Consider the following 18,663-nt stretch of genomic DNA (forward strand, 5'->3'; position numbering starts at 1 on the left):
GGAGCCTTGAAAAATGTGTGGAAGTCGAGAACACTATCTCGGAAAGCAAAAATGGGTATGTTTGAGGGAATAGTGGTTCCAACAATGTTGTATGGTTGCGAGGCGTGGGCTATGGATAGAGATGTGCGCAGGAGGATGGATGTGCTGGAAATGAGATGTTTGAGGACAATGTGTGGTGTGAGGTGGTTTGATCGAGTAAGTAACGTAAGGGTAAGAGAGATGTGTGGAAATAAAAAGAGCGTGGTTGAGAGAGCAGAAGAGGGTGTTTTGAAATGGTTTGGGCACATGGAGAGAATGAGTGAGGAGAGATTGACCAAGAGGATATATGTGTTGGAGGTGGTGGGAACGAGGAGAAGAGGGAGACCAAATTGGAGGTGGAAAGATGGAGTGAAAAAGATTTTGTGTGATCGGGGCCTGAACATGCAGGAGGGTGAAAGGAGGGCAAGAAATAGAGTGAATTGGAGTCATGTGGTATACAAGGGTTGACGTGCTGTCAGTGGATTGAAGCAAGGCATGTGAAGCGTCTGGGGTAAACCATGGAGGGCTGTGTAGGTATGTGTATTTGCGTGTGTGGACGTGTGTATGTACGTGTGTATGGGGGGGGGGGTTGGGCCATTTCTTTCGTCTGTTTCCTTGCGCTACCTCGCAGACGCGGGAGACAGCGACAAAGTATAAAAAAAAAAAAAAAAAAAAAAAAAAAACGTCAATAGTAGTTTTCATCAATTTAACCACTGTATCATACTGCCTGGTCCACTTCTCTTATCATGAAACTGGAATATTGGCTTATGATGTTTCTCAATTGTCTTCATTACACAAAGTACAACCATATATATATATATATATTTATATATTATATTTATATTTTGCTTTGTCGCTGTCTCCCGCGTTTGCGAGGTAGCGCAAGGAAGCAGACGAATGGCCCAACCCACCCCCTTACACTTGTATATATACACACGTCCCCACACGCAAATATAGATACCCATACATCTCAGTATACACATATATATACACACACAGACATATACATATATACACATGCACACAATTCACACTGTCTGCCTAAATTTATTCATTCCCATTTCCACCTCGCCACACATGGAATAACATCCCCCTCTCCCCTCATGTGTGCGAGGTAGCGCTGGGAAAAGACAACAAAGGCCCCATTCGTTCACACTCATTCTCTGGCTGTCATGCAATAATGCCCGAAACCACAGCTCCCTTTCCACATCCAGGCCCCACAGAACTTTCCATGGTTTACCCCAGACGCTTCACATGCCCTGATTCAATCCATTTACAGCACGTCGACCCCAGTATATCACATCGATCCAATTCACTCTATTCCTTGCCCGCCTTTCACCCTCCTGCATGTTCAGGCCCCGATCAGTCAAAATCTTTTTCACTCCATCTTTCCACCTCCAATTTGGTTTCCCACTTCTTCTCATTCCCTCCACCTCGGACACATATATCCTCTTGGTCAATCTTTCCTTACTCATTCTCTCTGTGTGACCAAACCATTTCAAAACATCCTCTTCTGCTCTCTCAACCACTCTTTTTATTACCATACATCTCTCTTACCCTTTCATTACTTACTTGATCAAACCACTTCACACCACATATTGTCCTCAAACATCTCATTTCCAACACATCCACCCCCCTCCGCATAACTTTATCTATTGTCTGTGCCTCGCAACCATATAACATTGTTTTGCTCTCCGAGGTAATGCTCTCGCCTTTCACACATTCTTCAATGCTCTCAGAACCTTCACCCCCTCCCCCACCCTTTGACTCACTTCCGCTTCCATGGTTCCATCTGCTGCTAAATTCACTCCTAGATATCTAAAACACTTCACTTCCTCCTGTTTTTCTCCATTCAAACTTACCTCCCAATCAATTTGTCCCTCAACTCTACTGATTCTAATAACCTTGCTCTTTTTCACATTTACTCTTCTTTCACTTACTACCAAACTCAGTCACCAGTTTCTGCAGTTTCTCACCCGAATCAGCCAACTGTGCTGTATCTTAAGCGAACAACAACTGACTCACTTCCCAAGCCCTCTCAACCACAACAGACTCCTTACTTACCCCTGTTTCCAAAATTTTTACATCCACCTCCCTAACAACCTCATCCATTAACAAATTAAACAACCATGGAGACATCACACACCTGTGCCGCAAACTGACATTCACTGGGAGTCAGCCACTTTCCTCTCTTCCTACTCATACACGTGCCTTACCTCCTTGATAAAATCTTTTCACTGCTTCTAGCAACTTACCTCCCACACCATAACTCTTAATACTTTCCACAAAGCATCTCTATCAACTCTATCATATGTCTTCTCCAGATCCATAAATGCTACATACAAATCCCTCTGTTTTTCTAAGTATTTCTCACATACATTCTTCAAAGCAAACACCTGACCCACACATCCTCTACTACTTCTGAAACCACACTACTCTTTCCCAATTTGATGCTCTGTACATGCCTTTACCCTCTCAATCAGTACCCTCCCATATAATTTCCCAGAAATACTCAACAAACTTATACCTCTGTAATTTGAACACTCACCTTTAGCCCCTTTGCCTTTGTACAGTGGCACTATGCATGCATTCTGCCTTGAACTGTACATACAGTGAATATTCTTGATAACTACTTAACAACACAGTTATCCCCTTTTTTAATAAATGCTACTGCAATACCATCCAAACCCACCACCTTGCCAGCTTTCATGTGCAAAGCTTTCTCTACCTCTTCTCTGTTTACCAAACCATTCTACCTGACCCCCTCACCTCGCACACCACCTCGACCAGAACACCCTATATCTGCCACTTTGTCATCAAACACATTCAACAAACCTTCAAAATACTCTTTGTATCTCCTCACTTCACCACCACTTGTTATTACCTTCCCATTATCCCTCCTCAATGATTTTCCCATTTGTTCTCTTGTCTTATGCACTATATTTACCTCTTTCCAAAACATCTTTGTATTCTCCCTAAAATTTAATGATACTCTCTCATCCCAACTCTCAGTAATGCTCTCTGGCCATTTCTCCTACTTATGTACGTATACTTATGTATATCTCTCTTTTTAAACTAGGTATTCCCAATCACCAGTCCTTTTTCAGCACACAAATCTATAAGCTCTTCACCATTTCCATTTACAGCACTGAACACCCCATGTACACCAATTATACCCTGAACTGCCACATTACTCACCTTTTTGTAGTCAAATCACCCATGACTGTAACCCGGTCTCATGCATCAAAGCTGCTAACACATTCACTCAGCTGCTCCCAAAACACTTGCCTCTCATGATCTTTCTTCTCATGACCAGGTGCATAGAATCCATGCTGTGGAAATGAGCTGTTTGAGAGGAGCATGTAGTATGACTAGATGGAATGAAGAAAGAATTGAAGAGGTGTTTAAGAGATGTGGTATGGCAGAGATGCAAAGGGAATAAATTTTTGAGTGATAGAGTGGTTGAAACATAGTACTTTGAGGTGTTTTGGACAGGAGGAAAGAAGGCAAGACTGGGTGTTTACAAAGAGAGTGTATGATAATACAATTATAAAGGTTTGAGTGAGAGTAAGACCACCTGTGACATGGGGAAGTAGAGTGTAGGAATACTGGATGGAGAGAAGTGGTGGAAGAATGCGAGGGAGGCATGTAAGGACAGGTTTAAGTGGATACTTTTGCTGTGGCCACTGTCTTGATGGGAGTTCCCGGAGGGAACAGGTGTCTGAGATATAAGACAATATATCTAAGACTTATACAGGTATGTTGAGTTACCCTGATGTTCAATTTCTTAAATTGATTTTTGCTAACAAGTATCATATTTTGTTACTGTTTACAGGTTGTGGACACTTGGTATTTGTTGGGTTGGAGCTATTATTTGCAGGGAGAAGAATACAGAGACAGAGCAAAGTATTATCTCCATCGTGCCATGCAGGTATTGTAAAAGAATATTGATGTTTATGACCATATATTTAAACCTGGGGATAGGGGAGAAAGAATACTTCCCACGCATTCCTCACGTGTCGTAGAAGGCGACTAAAGGGGACCGGAGTGGGGGGCTAGAAACCCTCCCCTCCTTGTATTTTATTTTTCTAAACAGGGAAACAGAAGAAGGAGTCATGCTGGGAGTGCTCATCCTCCTCGAAGGCTGAGACTGAGGCGTCTAAATGTGTGCGGATGTAACCAAGATGAGAATAAAAGGAGAGATAGGTTGTATGTTTGAGGAGAAGAACCTGGATGTTTTGGCTCTGAGATAAAAGGAAGCTCAAGGGGAAAGGGGAAGAGTGGTTTGGGAATGTCATGGGAGTAAAGTCAGGGGTTAGTGAGAGGACAAGAGCAAGGGAAGGAGTAACACTACTCCTGAAACAGAAGTGGTGGGAGTATGTAATAGAGTGTAAGAAAGTAAACTCTAGATTGATATGGGTAAAACTGAAAGTGGATGGAGAGAGATGGGTGATTGTTGGTGCATATGCACCTGGGCATGAGAAGAAAGATCATGAGAGGCAAGTGTTTTGGGAGCAGGTGAGTGAGTGTGTTAGTAGTTTTGATGCACAAGACCGGGTTATAGTGATGGGTGATTTGAATGCAAAGGTGAATAATGTGGCAGTTGAGGGAATAATTGGTGTACATGGGATGTTCAGTGTTATAAATGGTAATGATGAAGAGCTTGTAGAGTTATGTGCTGAAAAAGGACTGGTGATTGGGAATACCTGGTTTAAAAGGAGAGATATACATAAGTATACGTATGTAAGTAGGAGAGATGGCCAGAGAGCATTATTGGATTACGTGTTAATTGATAGGTGCGTGAAAGAGAGACTTTTGGATGTTAATGTGCTGAGAGGTGCAACTGGAGGGATGTCTGATCATTTTCGTGTGGAGGCGAAGGTGAAGATTTGTAGAAGTTTTCAGAAAAGAAGAGAGTGTTGGAGTGAAGTGAGTGGTGAGAGTAAGTGAGCTTGGGAAGGAGACTTGTGTGAGGAAGTACCAGGAGAGACCGAGTACAGAATGGAAAAAGGTGTGAACAAAGGAGGTAAGGGGAGTGGGGGAGGAATGGGATGTATTTAGGGAAGCAGTGATGGCTTGCTCAAAAGATGCTTGTGGCATGAGAGGTGTGGGAGGTGGGCAGATTAGAAAGGGTAGTGAGTGGTGGGATGAAGAAGTAAGATTATTAGTGAAAGAGAAGAGAGAGGCTTTTGGACGATTTTTGCAGGGAGATGTATAAAAGAAAGAGGCAGGAGGTCAAGAGAAGGGTGCAAGAGGTGAAAAAGAGGGCAAATGAGAGTTAGGTTGAGAGAGTATCATTAGATTTTAGGGAGAATAAAAAGATGTTTTGGAAGATGGTAAATAAAGTGTGTAAGACATGGAAACAAATGGGAACTTCAGTGAAGGGGGCTAATGGGGAGGTGATAACAAGTAGTGGTGATGTGAGAAGGAGATGGAGTGAGTATTTTGAAGGTGTGTTGAATGTGTTTGATGATAGAGTGGCAGATATAGGGTGTTTTGGTCGAGGTGGTGTGCAAAGTGAGAGGGTTAGGGAGAATGATTTGGTAAACAGAGAAGAGGTAGTAAAAGCTTTGCGGAAGATGAAAGCTGGCAAGACTGCGGGTTTGGATGGTATTGCAGTGGAATTTATTAAAAAAGTGGGTGACTGTATTGTTGACTGGTTGGTAAGGTTATTTAATGTATTTATGACTCATGGTGAAGTGCCTGAGGACTGGTGGAATGCTTGCATAGTGCCATTGTACAAAGGCAAAGGAGATAAGAGTGAGTGCTCAAATTCCAGAGGTATAAGTTTGTTGAGTATTCCTGGTAAATTATATGGGAGGGTATTGATTGAGAGGGTGAAGGCATGTACAGAGCATCAGATTGGGGAAGAGCAGTGTGGTTTCAGAAGTGGTAGAGGATGTGTGGATCAGGTGTTTGCTTTGAAGAATGTATGTGAGAAATACTTAGAAAAGCAAATGAATTTGTATGTAGCATTTATGGATCTGGAGAAGGCATATGATAGAGTTGATAGAGATGCTCTGTGGAAGGTATTAAGAATGGTGTGGGAGGTAAGTTGTTAGAAGCAGTGAAAAGTTTTTATCGAGGATGTAAGGCATGTGTACGTGTAGGAAGAGAGGAAAGTGATTGGTTCTCAGTAAATGTTGGTTTGTGGCAGGGGTGCGTGATGTCTCCATGGTTGTTTAATTTGTTTATGGATGGGGTTGTTAGGGAGGTAAATGCAAGAGTTTTGGAAAGAGGGGCAAGTATGCAGTCTTTTGTGGATGAGAGAGCTTGGGAAGTGAGTCAGTTGTTGTTCGCTGATGATACAGCGTTGGTGGCTGATTCATATGAGAAACTGCAGAAGCTGGTGACTGAGTTTGGTAAAGTGTGTGAAAGAAGAAAGCTGAGAGTAAATGTGAATAAGAGCAAGGTTATTGGGTACAGTAGGGGTGAGGGGCAAGTCAATTGGGAGGTAAGTTTGAATGGAGAAAAACTGAAGGAAGTGAAGTGTTTTAGATATCCGGGAGTGGATTTGGCAGCAGATGGAACCATGGAATTGGAAGTGAATCATAGGGTGGGAGAGTGGACGAAAGTTCTGGGAGCATTGAAAAATGTTTAGAAGTCGAGAACATTATCTTGGAAAGCAAAAATGGGTATGTTTGAAGCAATAGTGGTTCCAACCATGTTATATGGTAGCGAGGTGTGGGCTATAGATAGAATTGTGCGGAGGAGGGTGGATGTGCTGGAAATGAGATGTTTGAGGACAATATGTGGTGTGAGGTGGTTTGATCGAGTAAATAATGAAAGGGTAAGAGAGATGTGTGGTAATAAAAAGAGTGTGGTTGAGAGAGCAGAATAGGGTGTTTTGAAATGGTTTGGTCAGATGGAGAGAATGAGTGAGGAAAGATTGACCAAGAGGATATATATGTCACAGGTGGAGGGAACGAGAAGTGGGAGACCAAATTGGAGGTGGAAGGATGGAGTGATCGGGGCCTGAACATGCAGGAGGATGAAAGGCGTGCAAGGAATAGAATGAATGGGAACGATGTGGTATACCACGGTCGATGTGCTGTCAATGGATTGAACCAGGGCTTGTGAAGCGTCTGTGGTAAACCCTGGAAAGTTTTGTGGGGCCTGGATGTGGAAAGGGAGCTGTGGTTTTGGTGCATTATACATAACAGCTAGAGACTGAGTGTGAACGTATGTGGCCTTTGTTGTCTTTTTCTAGCGCTACCTCATACACATGTGGGGGGAGGGGTTTTCATTTCATGTGTGGAGGGATGGCGATGGGAATGAATAAAGGCAGACATAGTGAATTATGTACATGTGTTTATATGTATATGTCTGTGTGTGTATATATATGTATACGTTGAGATGTATCGGTATGTATATGTGCGTGTGTGGACGTGTATGTATATACAAGTGTATGCGGGTGGGTTGGGCCATTCTTTCATCTGTTTCCTTGCGCTACCTCGCTAATGTGGGAGACAGCGACAAAGTATAATAAATAAATGACCATATACTAAGAGGAGACAGAAGAATTTACACATTCAATTCATGGCACACAGTACTCTATATGTTAGCACTCTTTATGTGAACTAGATGGAAGTAGTCAGTAGGAACAATAGGTAGGAGCCTCTGCAAACACTGTTCTATGTTGCTTTACTGCCAGGCATATATATGAGGTACTCCAGGAGTATTGTTTGGAATAAACAGAGATATGTCATGTATTTGTATGTGTTTTCTCAAAGATAAATTTGATTCCAAAGAATTTTCATCACCAATATGCTTTCCCTTCTACAGATTTTGCAACTCAAATTATTGCATAACTTGAGGGCACAGATCTCATACAGAAATTCTTGAAATATCCACATATGCTGACCACTGTATGGAAAAGAAAAAAAATTAGGCTGTAGCATCAGGTAACAATCGATGGGACACCATTACAAGCATTAATGGTCATGTATTTTGCCTTGAGGTAGAGGCAGCCAATTCAAGAATTATGAACACCCTTGCACACCGACTTATTACATTATCCCTTTTCATGCATGGAGTTAGTTGTAACCTACTGGCACAAGAGAGAGCTGGATTGTAATTTTTTGTTTTCAGTTAGATTTTTCAGCAACCTTTCTTTTTGTATGAAACCAACTACAGTATATGAAAAATTGATTGGTGTTTCACATAAAACCAAGGAAAGACCAAAAGAAAAGAAAAAATATATTTGTTATTGTGAATCTGTGCATTTAAGTTTTCAGTATGATAAGCTTGTGTTTTCACCAATAAGAACATAGTAAACACAGTAATTGTTATACACTAGAAAATGGAAATTTTTAAGCTTTACATTGGTGAAATTTGATGTGAGTAATACCAAGACTGATGAAATGGAAAAAATGGAATATGAAATTTTTTCAAAACTTTTCACTCATTTTAGTTTTTGCCTTTACTCTTGATTTTTTTCATTTTTTATTATCCTGTTGGCTATTATAAGTGTCTAAGTAAGTTATGGTGGTTTTAAGAATTTTACTAGCATGTACAGTCCATGTGGTTTATTGTTGTACTGCATACTGGTGCTGCAGATTGGGCAATGGTGATAGTGCGTGGAGGAGTAGATGGTTGCACCATTTGCAGTTATTGCACATCACTTGGCCTCAGCTGGGGAGAAGAGGCAGTAGAGGGGAAATCATGTTGCTTGGTACTGCTTGTCTGCCTTGCAATAATCCCACACCTCCTGGCAGAGCATCCAGATGCCCATGAAATGGAGTTGAGTATATAGTTGCTGTCATCTGTTTCTGGGTTTCTATTATCATACTTAGAGATGAATTCACAATGTGCTAAGGTATCATTAGGTTTTTCATTGTATAAAGCATTGACCAAATGTTGGCCATATGCATGCATATAGTGGGTCATTGTAATGGGATTAAACAAACTTTGATATGTTATAAAAGCATGAATATCAGGACATACAACCACACACTTTTTTATAACCTTTTTGCATAACTTGTATAGAGGGATCGGACTTTTATTGTATGCATAAAGGGGCATTTACTTAGACACATCATTGATTCACACACTAATGACAGTTATAAGTTAGCTTGGGAAGTGAGTCAGTTGTTGTTTGCTGATGATGCAGCACTGGTGGTTGATTTGGTTGAAAAACTGCCGAAGTTGGTGACTGAGTTTGGTAAAGTGTGTGAAAGAAGAAAGTTGAGAGTAAATGTGAATTAAGAGCAAGGTTGTTAGTTCAGTAGGGTTGAGGGACAAGTTAATTGGGAGGTGAGTTGAATGGAGAAAAACTGGTGGAAGTGAAGTGTTTTAGATATCTGGGAGTGGATTTAGCAATGGATGGAACCACGGAAGCAGAAGTGAGTCACAGGGTATGGGTATGTTTTAAGGAATAGTGGCTCCAACAATGTTATATGGTTGCGAAGCATGGGCTGTAGATAGGGTTGTGCGGAGGAGGGGGGATGTGTTGGAAATGAAATTTTTGAGGAGAATATGTGGTGTGAGGTGGTTTGATTGAGTATGTAATGAAAGGGTAAGAGAGATTTGTGGTGGTAGAAACAGTGTGGTTGAGAGAGCAGAAGAGGGTGTTTTGAAATGGTTTGGTCACATGGAGAGAATGAGTGAGGCAAGATTGACAGAGAGGATACATGTGTCAGAGGTAGAGGGAACGAAGAGAAGCGGAAGACCAAATTGGAGGTGGAAGGATAGAGTGAAAAAGATTTTGAGCGATCGGGGCCTGAACATAGAGGAGGGTGAAAGGTGTGCAAGGAATAGGGAACAATGTGGTATCCTGGGGTCGATGTGCTATCAATGGATTGATCCAGGGCATGTGAAGTGTCTTGTGTAACCCACCGAAAGTTTTGTGGGGCCTGGATGTGGAAAGGGAGCTGTGGTTTTGGTGCATTACATATGACAGCTAGAGACTGAGTGTGAACAAATGTGACCTTTTATGTCCTTTCTTAGCGCAACCTCGCATGTGCACATATGTGTGTGTGTGTGTGTGTGTGTGTGTATGTTGGGGGGGATACTATGTGTGGTGGGGTGATGATGGGAATGGATGAAGTCAGCAATTATGAATATGTACATGTGTATATATGTATATGTCTGTGTATGAGTATGTTGAAATGTATAGGTAGGTATATGTGCGTGTGTGGGCGTTTATGTTTATACATGTGTATGTGGGTGAGTTGGACCATTTTTTTGTCTGTTTCCTTGTGCTACCTCGCTAACGCGGAGATAGTGATTAAGTATAATAGATAAAAATAACACCAATTAACACTTTATAAACGCACTACAAAAAGTTCCACAGAGGAGTATTACTCCTCATTGGTGGGTGAGTGTGCAAGAGGGACTAAAGAAAATTTGTAAAGGGCTGCTAGTTCACAGCATCTTCTGGCTTGGTTGTTTGGGGGTAACTGATGCCTTTATGCATTCCATAGGTTGCCATGTATCTCAGTAAAGCTGGATTACAATGAGAGAGCATGCTTTGAGGACTGACTCACAAAAATTTCATGCATCAGTCAGAAATCTACAAGTTTAGTTGAACTTTTTTCATTTGAGTGATGCAATTGGATGCAACTAGATGTTGATGCAACAGTTACATCATGGTGTTGGAGGACAGTAACATGTATACCCCAACTGCTGTGAACACCATAAAAGATTACTGGAGTGGAGCATATTCACTGGAACTGCATTGAAGGGATGAAGAAGAACAGTGAATTGCTTGATACTATGGAGAAGATAAGTCATAGCATTAAAGAAAATTGGGAGGTAAGTTTGAATGGAGAAAAACTGGAGGAAGTGAAGTGTTTTAGATATCTGGGAGTGGATCTGGCAGCGGATGGAACCATGGAAGTGGAAGTGGATCATAGGGTGGGGGAGGGGGCGAAAATCCTGGGAGCCTTGAAGAATGTGTGGAAGTCGAGAACATTATCTCGGAAAGCAAAAATGGGTATGTTTGAAGGAATAGTGGTTCCAACAATGTTGTATGGTTGCGAGGCGTGGGCTATGGATAGAGTTGTGCGCAGGAGGATGGATGTGCTGGGAATGAGATGTTTGAGGACAATGTGTGGTGTGAGGTGGTTTGATCGAGTAGTAAGTAACGTAAGGGTAAGAGAGATGTGTGGAAATAAAAAGAGGGTGGTTGAGAGAGCAGAAGAGGGTGTTTTGAAATGGTTTGGTCACATGGAGAGAATGAGTGAGGAAAGATTGACCAAGAGGATATATGTGTCGGAGGTGGAGGGAACGAGGAGAAGTGGGAGACCAAATTGGAGGTGGAAAGATGGAGTGAAAAAGATTTTGTGTGATCGGGGCCTGAACATGCAGGAGGGTGAAAGGAGGGCAAGGAATAGAGTGAATTGGATCGATGTGGTATACCGGGGTTGACATGCTGTCAATGGATTGAATCAGGGCATGTGAAGCGTCTTGGGTAAACCATGGAAAGCTGTGTAGGTATGTATATTTGCGTGTGTGGACGTATGTATATACATGTGTATGGGGGTGGGTTGGGCCATTTCTTTCGTCTGTTTCCTTGCGCTACCTTGCAAACGCGGGAGACAGCGACAAAGCAAAAAAAAAAAAAAAAAAAAAAATTAAAGAAAACCAGAGAATTTGATGCCATATGTTTGAATTTTTTTCAGGGTCCTCCTGCCCTAGTTTTTGAAAGAAAACTGAAAATATGTGACAAGTAATTCCATTTAACACTTTGATGATCTAGTGCAGAAGCTCTCATCACCCATAACACTTAATTAGACAAACTGATGATTATTACTTTGTAATGGCCCCTGAAATAAATCCGTTGATTCATCAGTTGTTTATTATGATGGTGTACAAGATGTTTTCCATTTTCCTTGTGAGTAGTGTGTGTGTATGTGTTTGTTTGCAGGTTGACCAAGACTCATCATGTGGTATCCATTGTCCTCCATCAATCATAATGACTATATTATCGTGTCTCTTTCTCTCTTTCTTAGCATTTATTGCATGTTATTGAATAATTTAGAAACGCATACAGGTTCCTCTCGTTTACATGTATTTGTTTTACACCATTTTTAGAAAAACATGCATGGTCAATTTACACCTTTTCTTAATTTAGTCGTGCTTTAGTTTGGAACAGCATGATCATCATTGGGTTGGAATTGCTGTTGTGTGGTTTTGTCTGTGCCTTACATGTAGTGTACATATGCATGCTTGGATATAGTCTATAGTCATGAAGTGCTACATTATTTTGCAGTGTAGTATAGACTGTATATTGCTCGTGTTTTACCCCTTGCATCATGCCACCAAAGTGTCTTTTAAATTACCATGGCACTAGTGATGCTAAGAAGCATAAGGCCATCACCACTGGGGCTAAGGTGGATGTGCTCTAATGTTATTTAAGAGGTGAATCAAAAGCTGATATTAAGAGTGGTTGGGGACTTAGCAAATATATTTTGTGGACTATTTGTGATGGTGCAGGGAAAATTAAGGAGAGTGCCAACAGTGGAATATTAATCATTGCATCTAAGACCTCATATTCCCAAAGGATGATTATGGAGAGAATGAAATGTAAGTTGAGTGCATGGATCTTACTCTAATCTCATGAAGGTGTTATTGTCAGCATCCTTGTGATACAAGCAAAGGCTTGGAGTATATATGAGTTTACATGAGTTTGTATGGGAAAGACAGACAACAGGAAGTCTGATTGGCCCACGACTGGGTTGTCGTGTTGAAAAAAAGTTTAATGACATTAACCTTCTGCTGTCTCCATTACCACGGTCATTTATGCAGTTTATTTCTGGTGTTTTTCGAAGAGTATACTTAAATTTATAAAATATTTGTCTAAACTGTTTTTGAAGGTATTCATAGTCTTAGCATTCACTCCATATTATGGTAACTCATTCTAGTGCTCAGTACACCTATAGGAAAAGAAGCTTTTCCCCACGGTCATACTACATCTTTTAGCTTTGAGTTCTATTCCATTTGTCCTGGTAACTGTATTTTCCTGTATTTTGAAATTTTGAAGACTTGTATTTCAGAATTTTGAACACTTGGATTAAGTCGCCATGAAGTTACGTTTTTAAAGGGAGAAGGGATCCAATCGTTTTAGCCTCTCTTCATATGCCAGATTTCTAAAGGATGGAATCAATATTATTGCGTGTCTTTGTACTTGCTGCTGTAATTTTTCCTAATTGTTTTTTATGTTTTGTAGTCTGTGTTCCTGGCTATGAAACCTGACATTTTGGCTGCCTATTTTACTTGCTGCTTGACATTGTTTAGTGTACTTCAGATTGTTGCAAATGACAACTCCATGGTCTTTTTCTTCATTTACTCTAGTTACAGAGTTTTCAAATAGTTTGTAGTTGTAATGTATATTCTTGCCTCCAGAGTGCTTAATTTTACACTTGTCTACATTAAACTTCTTTTGCTATCTATCTGACCACTCTGCTAGTAAGTTAAGATCTCTTTGAATCATTTTGCAGTCCTGCCTGTTTACAGCCGTACCTCCTAGTTTAGTATCATCAGCAGATTTGGAAGTCTTAGATGTGAGACTGAATTGTACGTCATTAATGTATAGTATGATAAGAAGGGGGCCCAGGATCAACCCCTGTGGCACACCTCTCATTACATCTAGCCAATCTAAGGCTTCACCATGTAGTACTACATGCTGCTTTCTTCCAGTAAGCCAGTCTCTGACCTATGTACTGAGTTCTTCACTGATTCTTTGTGCTTTGAGTTTATGTAAGAGTCTCTTGTGAGGTACTTTATTGAAAGCCTTTTGGAAATCTAAATATACTACATCAAATGTTACTTTTTTGTCCAATTCTGATAACTAGAAATAGAAAATTCCAGCAGATTTGTTTGGCAGAATCTTCTATTGCAGAAACTGTGTTGGTTGTCTGATATAATTTTGTGATCTTTGCAGTGAAAGGAGGAGCAGCAAAGACATTTCAAGCAAGTTGAATTTTAGGAAGCACTGCAGTTACCACAAATCAAGATATTATTGCTTTCAAAAATTTCCTAGGAACCCTTAAGACCATTATCAAAGGAGGCAGTTATTCTTCTAAGCAGATGTGGTTGAGACTGGTTTATTTTAAAAGAGAATGCCTCTGTGAATGTACATTTCCTTTGAAGTGAAGACTGTACCAAGATTCAAAGTTTGTTATTTTCTGTTTTTATGAATGAAATTAATTTTACATTATGCATATCATAGTATTTTATATTTCTCGGTACTTGGAAACTGTAGTTTTTAATTACTATAATATCTGTACTATCTTATTAATAACAAAACCCCCTAAGGTATTGCCGTATTGTTAACAAAACCCTATAATCTCCATTACTAATGTTATTTATATTTATATTATGTATATTTGCGTGTGTGGACGTGTATGTATATACATGTGTATGTGGGCGGGTTGGGCCATTCTTTCGTCTGTTTCCTTGCGCTACCTCGCTAACACGGGAGACAGCGACAAAGCAAAATAATAATAATAATAATAATAATAAATTTTCAAGAACATAAGTATTGAGTAGATTGAGAGGTCACTTTAAATGTAATGATATACAATTTATAATTGAAAATAATGTCATAAATTAGATTAGACTGTAAACATATATGATTGGGTGACACTGGTGGCTCCCTGGTTCACTTTTTTGGGGGTGGGTCCAGGGGGTCATATTGAGTTTGTTAAAGGGTTTATAGTAATTAGCTAATTGAACAGAACTGCCAGGGACACTTGTATAGAAGTGATAGCTCATAAAGCAACAATTTGCAATAGCTACATATGGGAATTTGGTACAAATTCTTTGATTGATGCTGAAGCCTTACAGCAGTGATAAATTTGAAAAAATAAAGAATTTTATTTACCATTTTAGATATTCTTTCCCACTGATAATGAAATTTTTGATTGATGCTGTCAGTTTTTTTCACTTATATTACTGCTAATCTTGGTGTCAGAGGTAAATTGAATTAGTTTCATATTGCATAAGCCCTGGGAAAATTGTTTGTCATTATACTTTACCTGATGACACTCCCCTTCTATGGAACATCAACTTTACATTCAGCATTCTCACTGTTCCATATATGTGAGAACTACCTGAATTGAAAACAACAAAGTACATGATATACCATCATAAAGTATATTGTATAATCAAAGAAATACAGTATCATACTAAAATGGATAAACTTTGGCTTGAAAGTGATTTGCAAATGGTGGTACACAGTGTGTATTCACTGTTGTGATATGGATATAGATTTTAGCACTTGTGGGTGACGAATCTTAGTTTGCTCTGCTGTCATTATGAAATACATGAAGACTAAAAGAAACCTAATAATACCCTCTTTATTACTGGGATTTAATAACTGAAAGGAAAGATTACTGGTACAGTATTACTGTGAATGTTGAAAAATGAAGAAATGAATCATATTCATATTATTTATTTGCTTCATAGAATATCCTGTATTCTTTTCCTTTAATAATAAAGTCATTAAAGAGGTTATTTAAATTTTTTATCATGTTTTGTAATAAAGTCAGATGAAAATTTTAAGATTAGTATCCCACCATAGGGAAGATTTTCTTGTTCTCCATACACATGAAGTTACTTTGTCCATACACACAACAGTTTAGTTTGCTTTATTTATGGTGAAAAGAGTAAGTTTACCCATATGGGCATGTGGTTTTATTACTGGTATTTATGGGGTATTGGTATTATTGTATGCGTGAATGCAGCTGGAATGTGATTCCATGGGAAAATGATACTGGTACACCATTATATTGAAAAAGTGAATGACTAAACCTTGTTCACATTTTTGATTTGTTGTATGATTTACTTGGTATCCTTTTCGTTTAATTATGAAGTCATTACAGAAAGTATTTAAGAATAGTTCTGTATGAGACTAGAAGAAACTAAGATTCATATCCCAGTGGCAGGAAGATACCATGGTATGTAAACACGGCTACATTTTTATGTTATCCATAACAAGACAGGTTGCCATGCTTCATCTATCTATCTATATCTCTGATGCCTTTTCCCTCCTGGAACTCCCTCAAGGGAGTGGCTGCAGCAAGTCTCCATAACTAGTGAACTCCAATGATGCTTTTTATCACGTAGTGCCTCATCCTGAACAGCCCACTAGTAGGGGGCAACTCTCGCACAGTGTTTACAGAGCACCTATGTTCCTCCTGACTACAACCTAATGCTCTTAACACCCATGTCTTCCTAATGTTTCTGCCTAATGCTTAGGCCTAGATGTTCCTACCGATTACTTTCCTACCTATTACTTTTATTTATTGCTCCTAACATTTTACCAAAAAACAGGGTTAACGCATAGTGCTTACTGAAGGAAAATCTAGTTATGAAGAATGAGCTGTGTGAATTAAGTGTTGCCAAGTGTTACGTATGACAGGGGAGAGATTGTATGTTTGTGAGCAGAATGCCAGCAGTCCATGTGTGGGTGAGGCAAAAAGAAATGACAGCTACCTGGGTCAGAGGAGTGCAACTTGACAACCACTAAAGTGTTGGCTCACTATGCTGCCATCACTAACCCTCCTGTTACCCAGGTGGGTCATACAAGTAACATACATTCCTGGTTGTTGGCTGCCTACCAGCTACCAACTATTGCTTCATTTTCAGTTAAGGAAGATAAGTTTATTAATTTTGGTAAGTGATTCATTATTACTATGACTAGGTTGTTATTTCAGCATGCTTGTGGTAGCAGCTAGGATACAGGCCAAACTGTTTTGCCAGTGGTTTCACTGAAAGTCAATTGGGGTTGGCTGATTACTTAGCAGTTCTTTTCAGAATATTGAAAGAACCATTAATTTTAGTTTTTTTGTAAAGTTCCTGTTTGGGGGCACTACAGAAGATACCAGCAATTGGTTTTTTTTAATGTAACTTTGTAAATATGGTACATTTAGGTTTTGAGGGGTTTGATAAAGTTTTCATAGACTGTTGGTTTTTAAGTGTTTTTCCTGACTATCATGGTAGCCCACATTTTACCAGATTGGCTCAGGTTAAATTTTGATGAGTTCTGTTGATTTTAAAGTATAATATCCTGTAGTATATGGTACCTCTGATTTTTCAGATCAGCATAGCCCACCCCACTATTAGATAGGAAAGGTTTTCAGTGGCTTTGTTGAGTTTTGAAAGTTTTACCTTTACTTTTATGATAGCTCACATACTTTTGTTATACCATAAGACTTTCCAGATCATCATAGTCCTCCCCAATTTTTTGGTTAGGAATTGAAACTCCCTGATAACATGGGTTTCAATGACTTGTATAATGACAGATAGCTAGAATGACAGATCTCCAGAAATGTAACCCAGTTTTTAAGCAAGGGCCCCTGGTATAAAGATACTTTACGATTAGTTGGAAGAGTTAAGTATAAGAAGCAGAAGAATTGCAGGGTTCAAAAGGTTTCATGCAATGAACGGTGTATGACAATTAGATATCATTTTAGTCAGAGCTATTAGTATTTCTTGAGAATAAAGCTTAACATCATGATTAAGGCTTAGAATGCAGGAAAAGGATGAACAGTTCAGATTATTTTATAAAGGTATAAGTTTTGCCTGATAAGAATACAGTTATTGAAATTGATGTTTAGTTCTAAAGTGTACTGTACTGTTAAGGAATCGACATTTGGTCATTTACCTGAATGTGGTTAATGGAGAGAACTGTTATGGTAGCATTAGCAAGAAGAACATTGTAAAGAAATTGGAAGGCTAAAAGTTGATATATATTATACGTCAAAGTTATACATTAGATGTATCGAAATGAGGACATTGTTAGACTGTACCTGGTGGTACTGTGTAAAAGCAGGAAACATAATTAGGAATAAGAAATGAAGGTCAGGAGCTATCAAGAAGGAGGAAGAGCTGAGGGATACTTATGAAAAGAATGGGACATGGGTAAATATTGAGTGGAGAGGAAATTATTTAGCCAACAAACCAGTCTTTTGAAAAAGAATATTTAGCTGTGACTAAAATTGCTACATAACTTTTTCTTTGTTTTCAGATACACTCCACTGCTCCTAGTGATGATGTGCAGTTAATTGAACACCTGAAAGAATTACAACAAGAACTTGGTCCTTATGTTGAAGAGGAGGTTCTAGATGAAGCAGATATCGAGGATGAGCTTGAGAGAGGATCAGAAGATGAACAGTTGCAAAATGAAGAAATGGACATCAGCTGAGTTTTCATAGGAAAGAATTTGTTTTCATGTATATTATTGTTAAATATTTTTATATGAATTATATATATTAAATTATGCACTAATGCATTTCATAGTATAGTGAAGATGTCAACAAAACAGATCTAAGTTTGTATACAGTTATTCTATACAATTGATATACTTGATATTTGTACTCCATTTGATATACTGACTAAAAATAAAGAGTAGAAGAAATCAACAAAAATCCCTTTTTAAATTCATTATCATTATTATTATTATATTATTATTTTTTTTTTTTTTTTTTTTTTTACTTTGTCGCTGTCTCCTGCGTTTGCGAGGTAGCGCAAGGAAACAGACGAAAGAAATGGCCCAACCCCCCCCCATACACATGTATATACATACGTCCACACACGCAAATATACATACCTACACAGCTTTCCATGGTTTACCCCAGACGCTTCACATGCCTTGATTCAATCCACTGACAGCACGTCAGCCCCGGTATACCACATCGC

The 18,663-nt window shown here is 39.3% G+C and overlaps 1 protein-coding gene across 1 annotated transcript in view; it reads left to right on the forward strand.

Annotated features, from left to right (window-relative positions):
* LOC139766051 (uncharacterized) overlaps positions 1 to 18,392 on the forward strand; it is a 42,596-nt gene extending 24,204 nt beyond the window's left edge. Inside the window, exons 3-4 of the mRNA XM_071694196.1 lie at positions 3,854 to 3,949; positions 17,993 to 18,392. Coding sequence (XP_071550297.1) covers positions 3,854 to 3,949; positions 17,993 to 18,169 — 273 coding nt within the window. The 3' untranslated portion in view covers positions 18,170 to 18,392. The remainder of the gene's footprint in view (positions 1 to 3,853; positions 3,950 to 17,992) is intronic.
* The last annotated feature ends 271 nt before the right edge of the window (positions 18,393 to 18,663 follow it).

Source organism: Panulirus ornatus, chromosome 56 (genome assembly GCF_036320965.1).
Source record: "Panulirus ornatus isolate Po-2019 chromosome 56, ASM3632096v1, whole genome shotgun sequence".
In the NCBI taxonomy this organism is placed as follows: domain Eukaryota; kingdom Metazoa; phylum Arthropoda; class Malacostraca; order Decapoda; family Palinuridae; genus Panulirus; species Panulirus ornatus.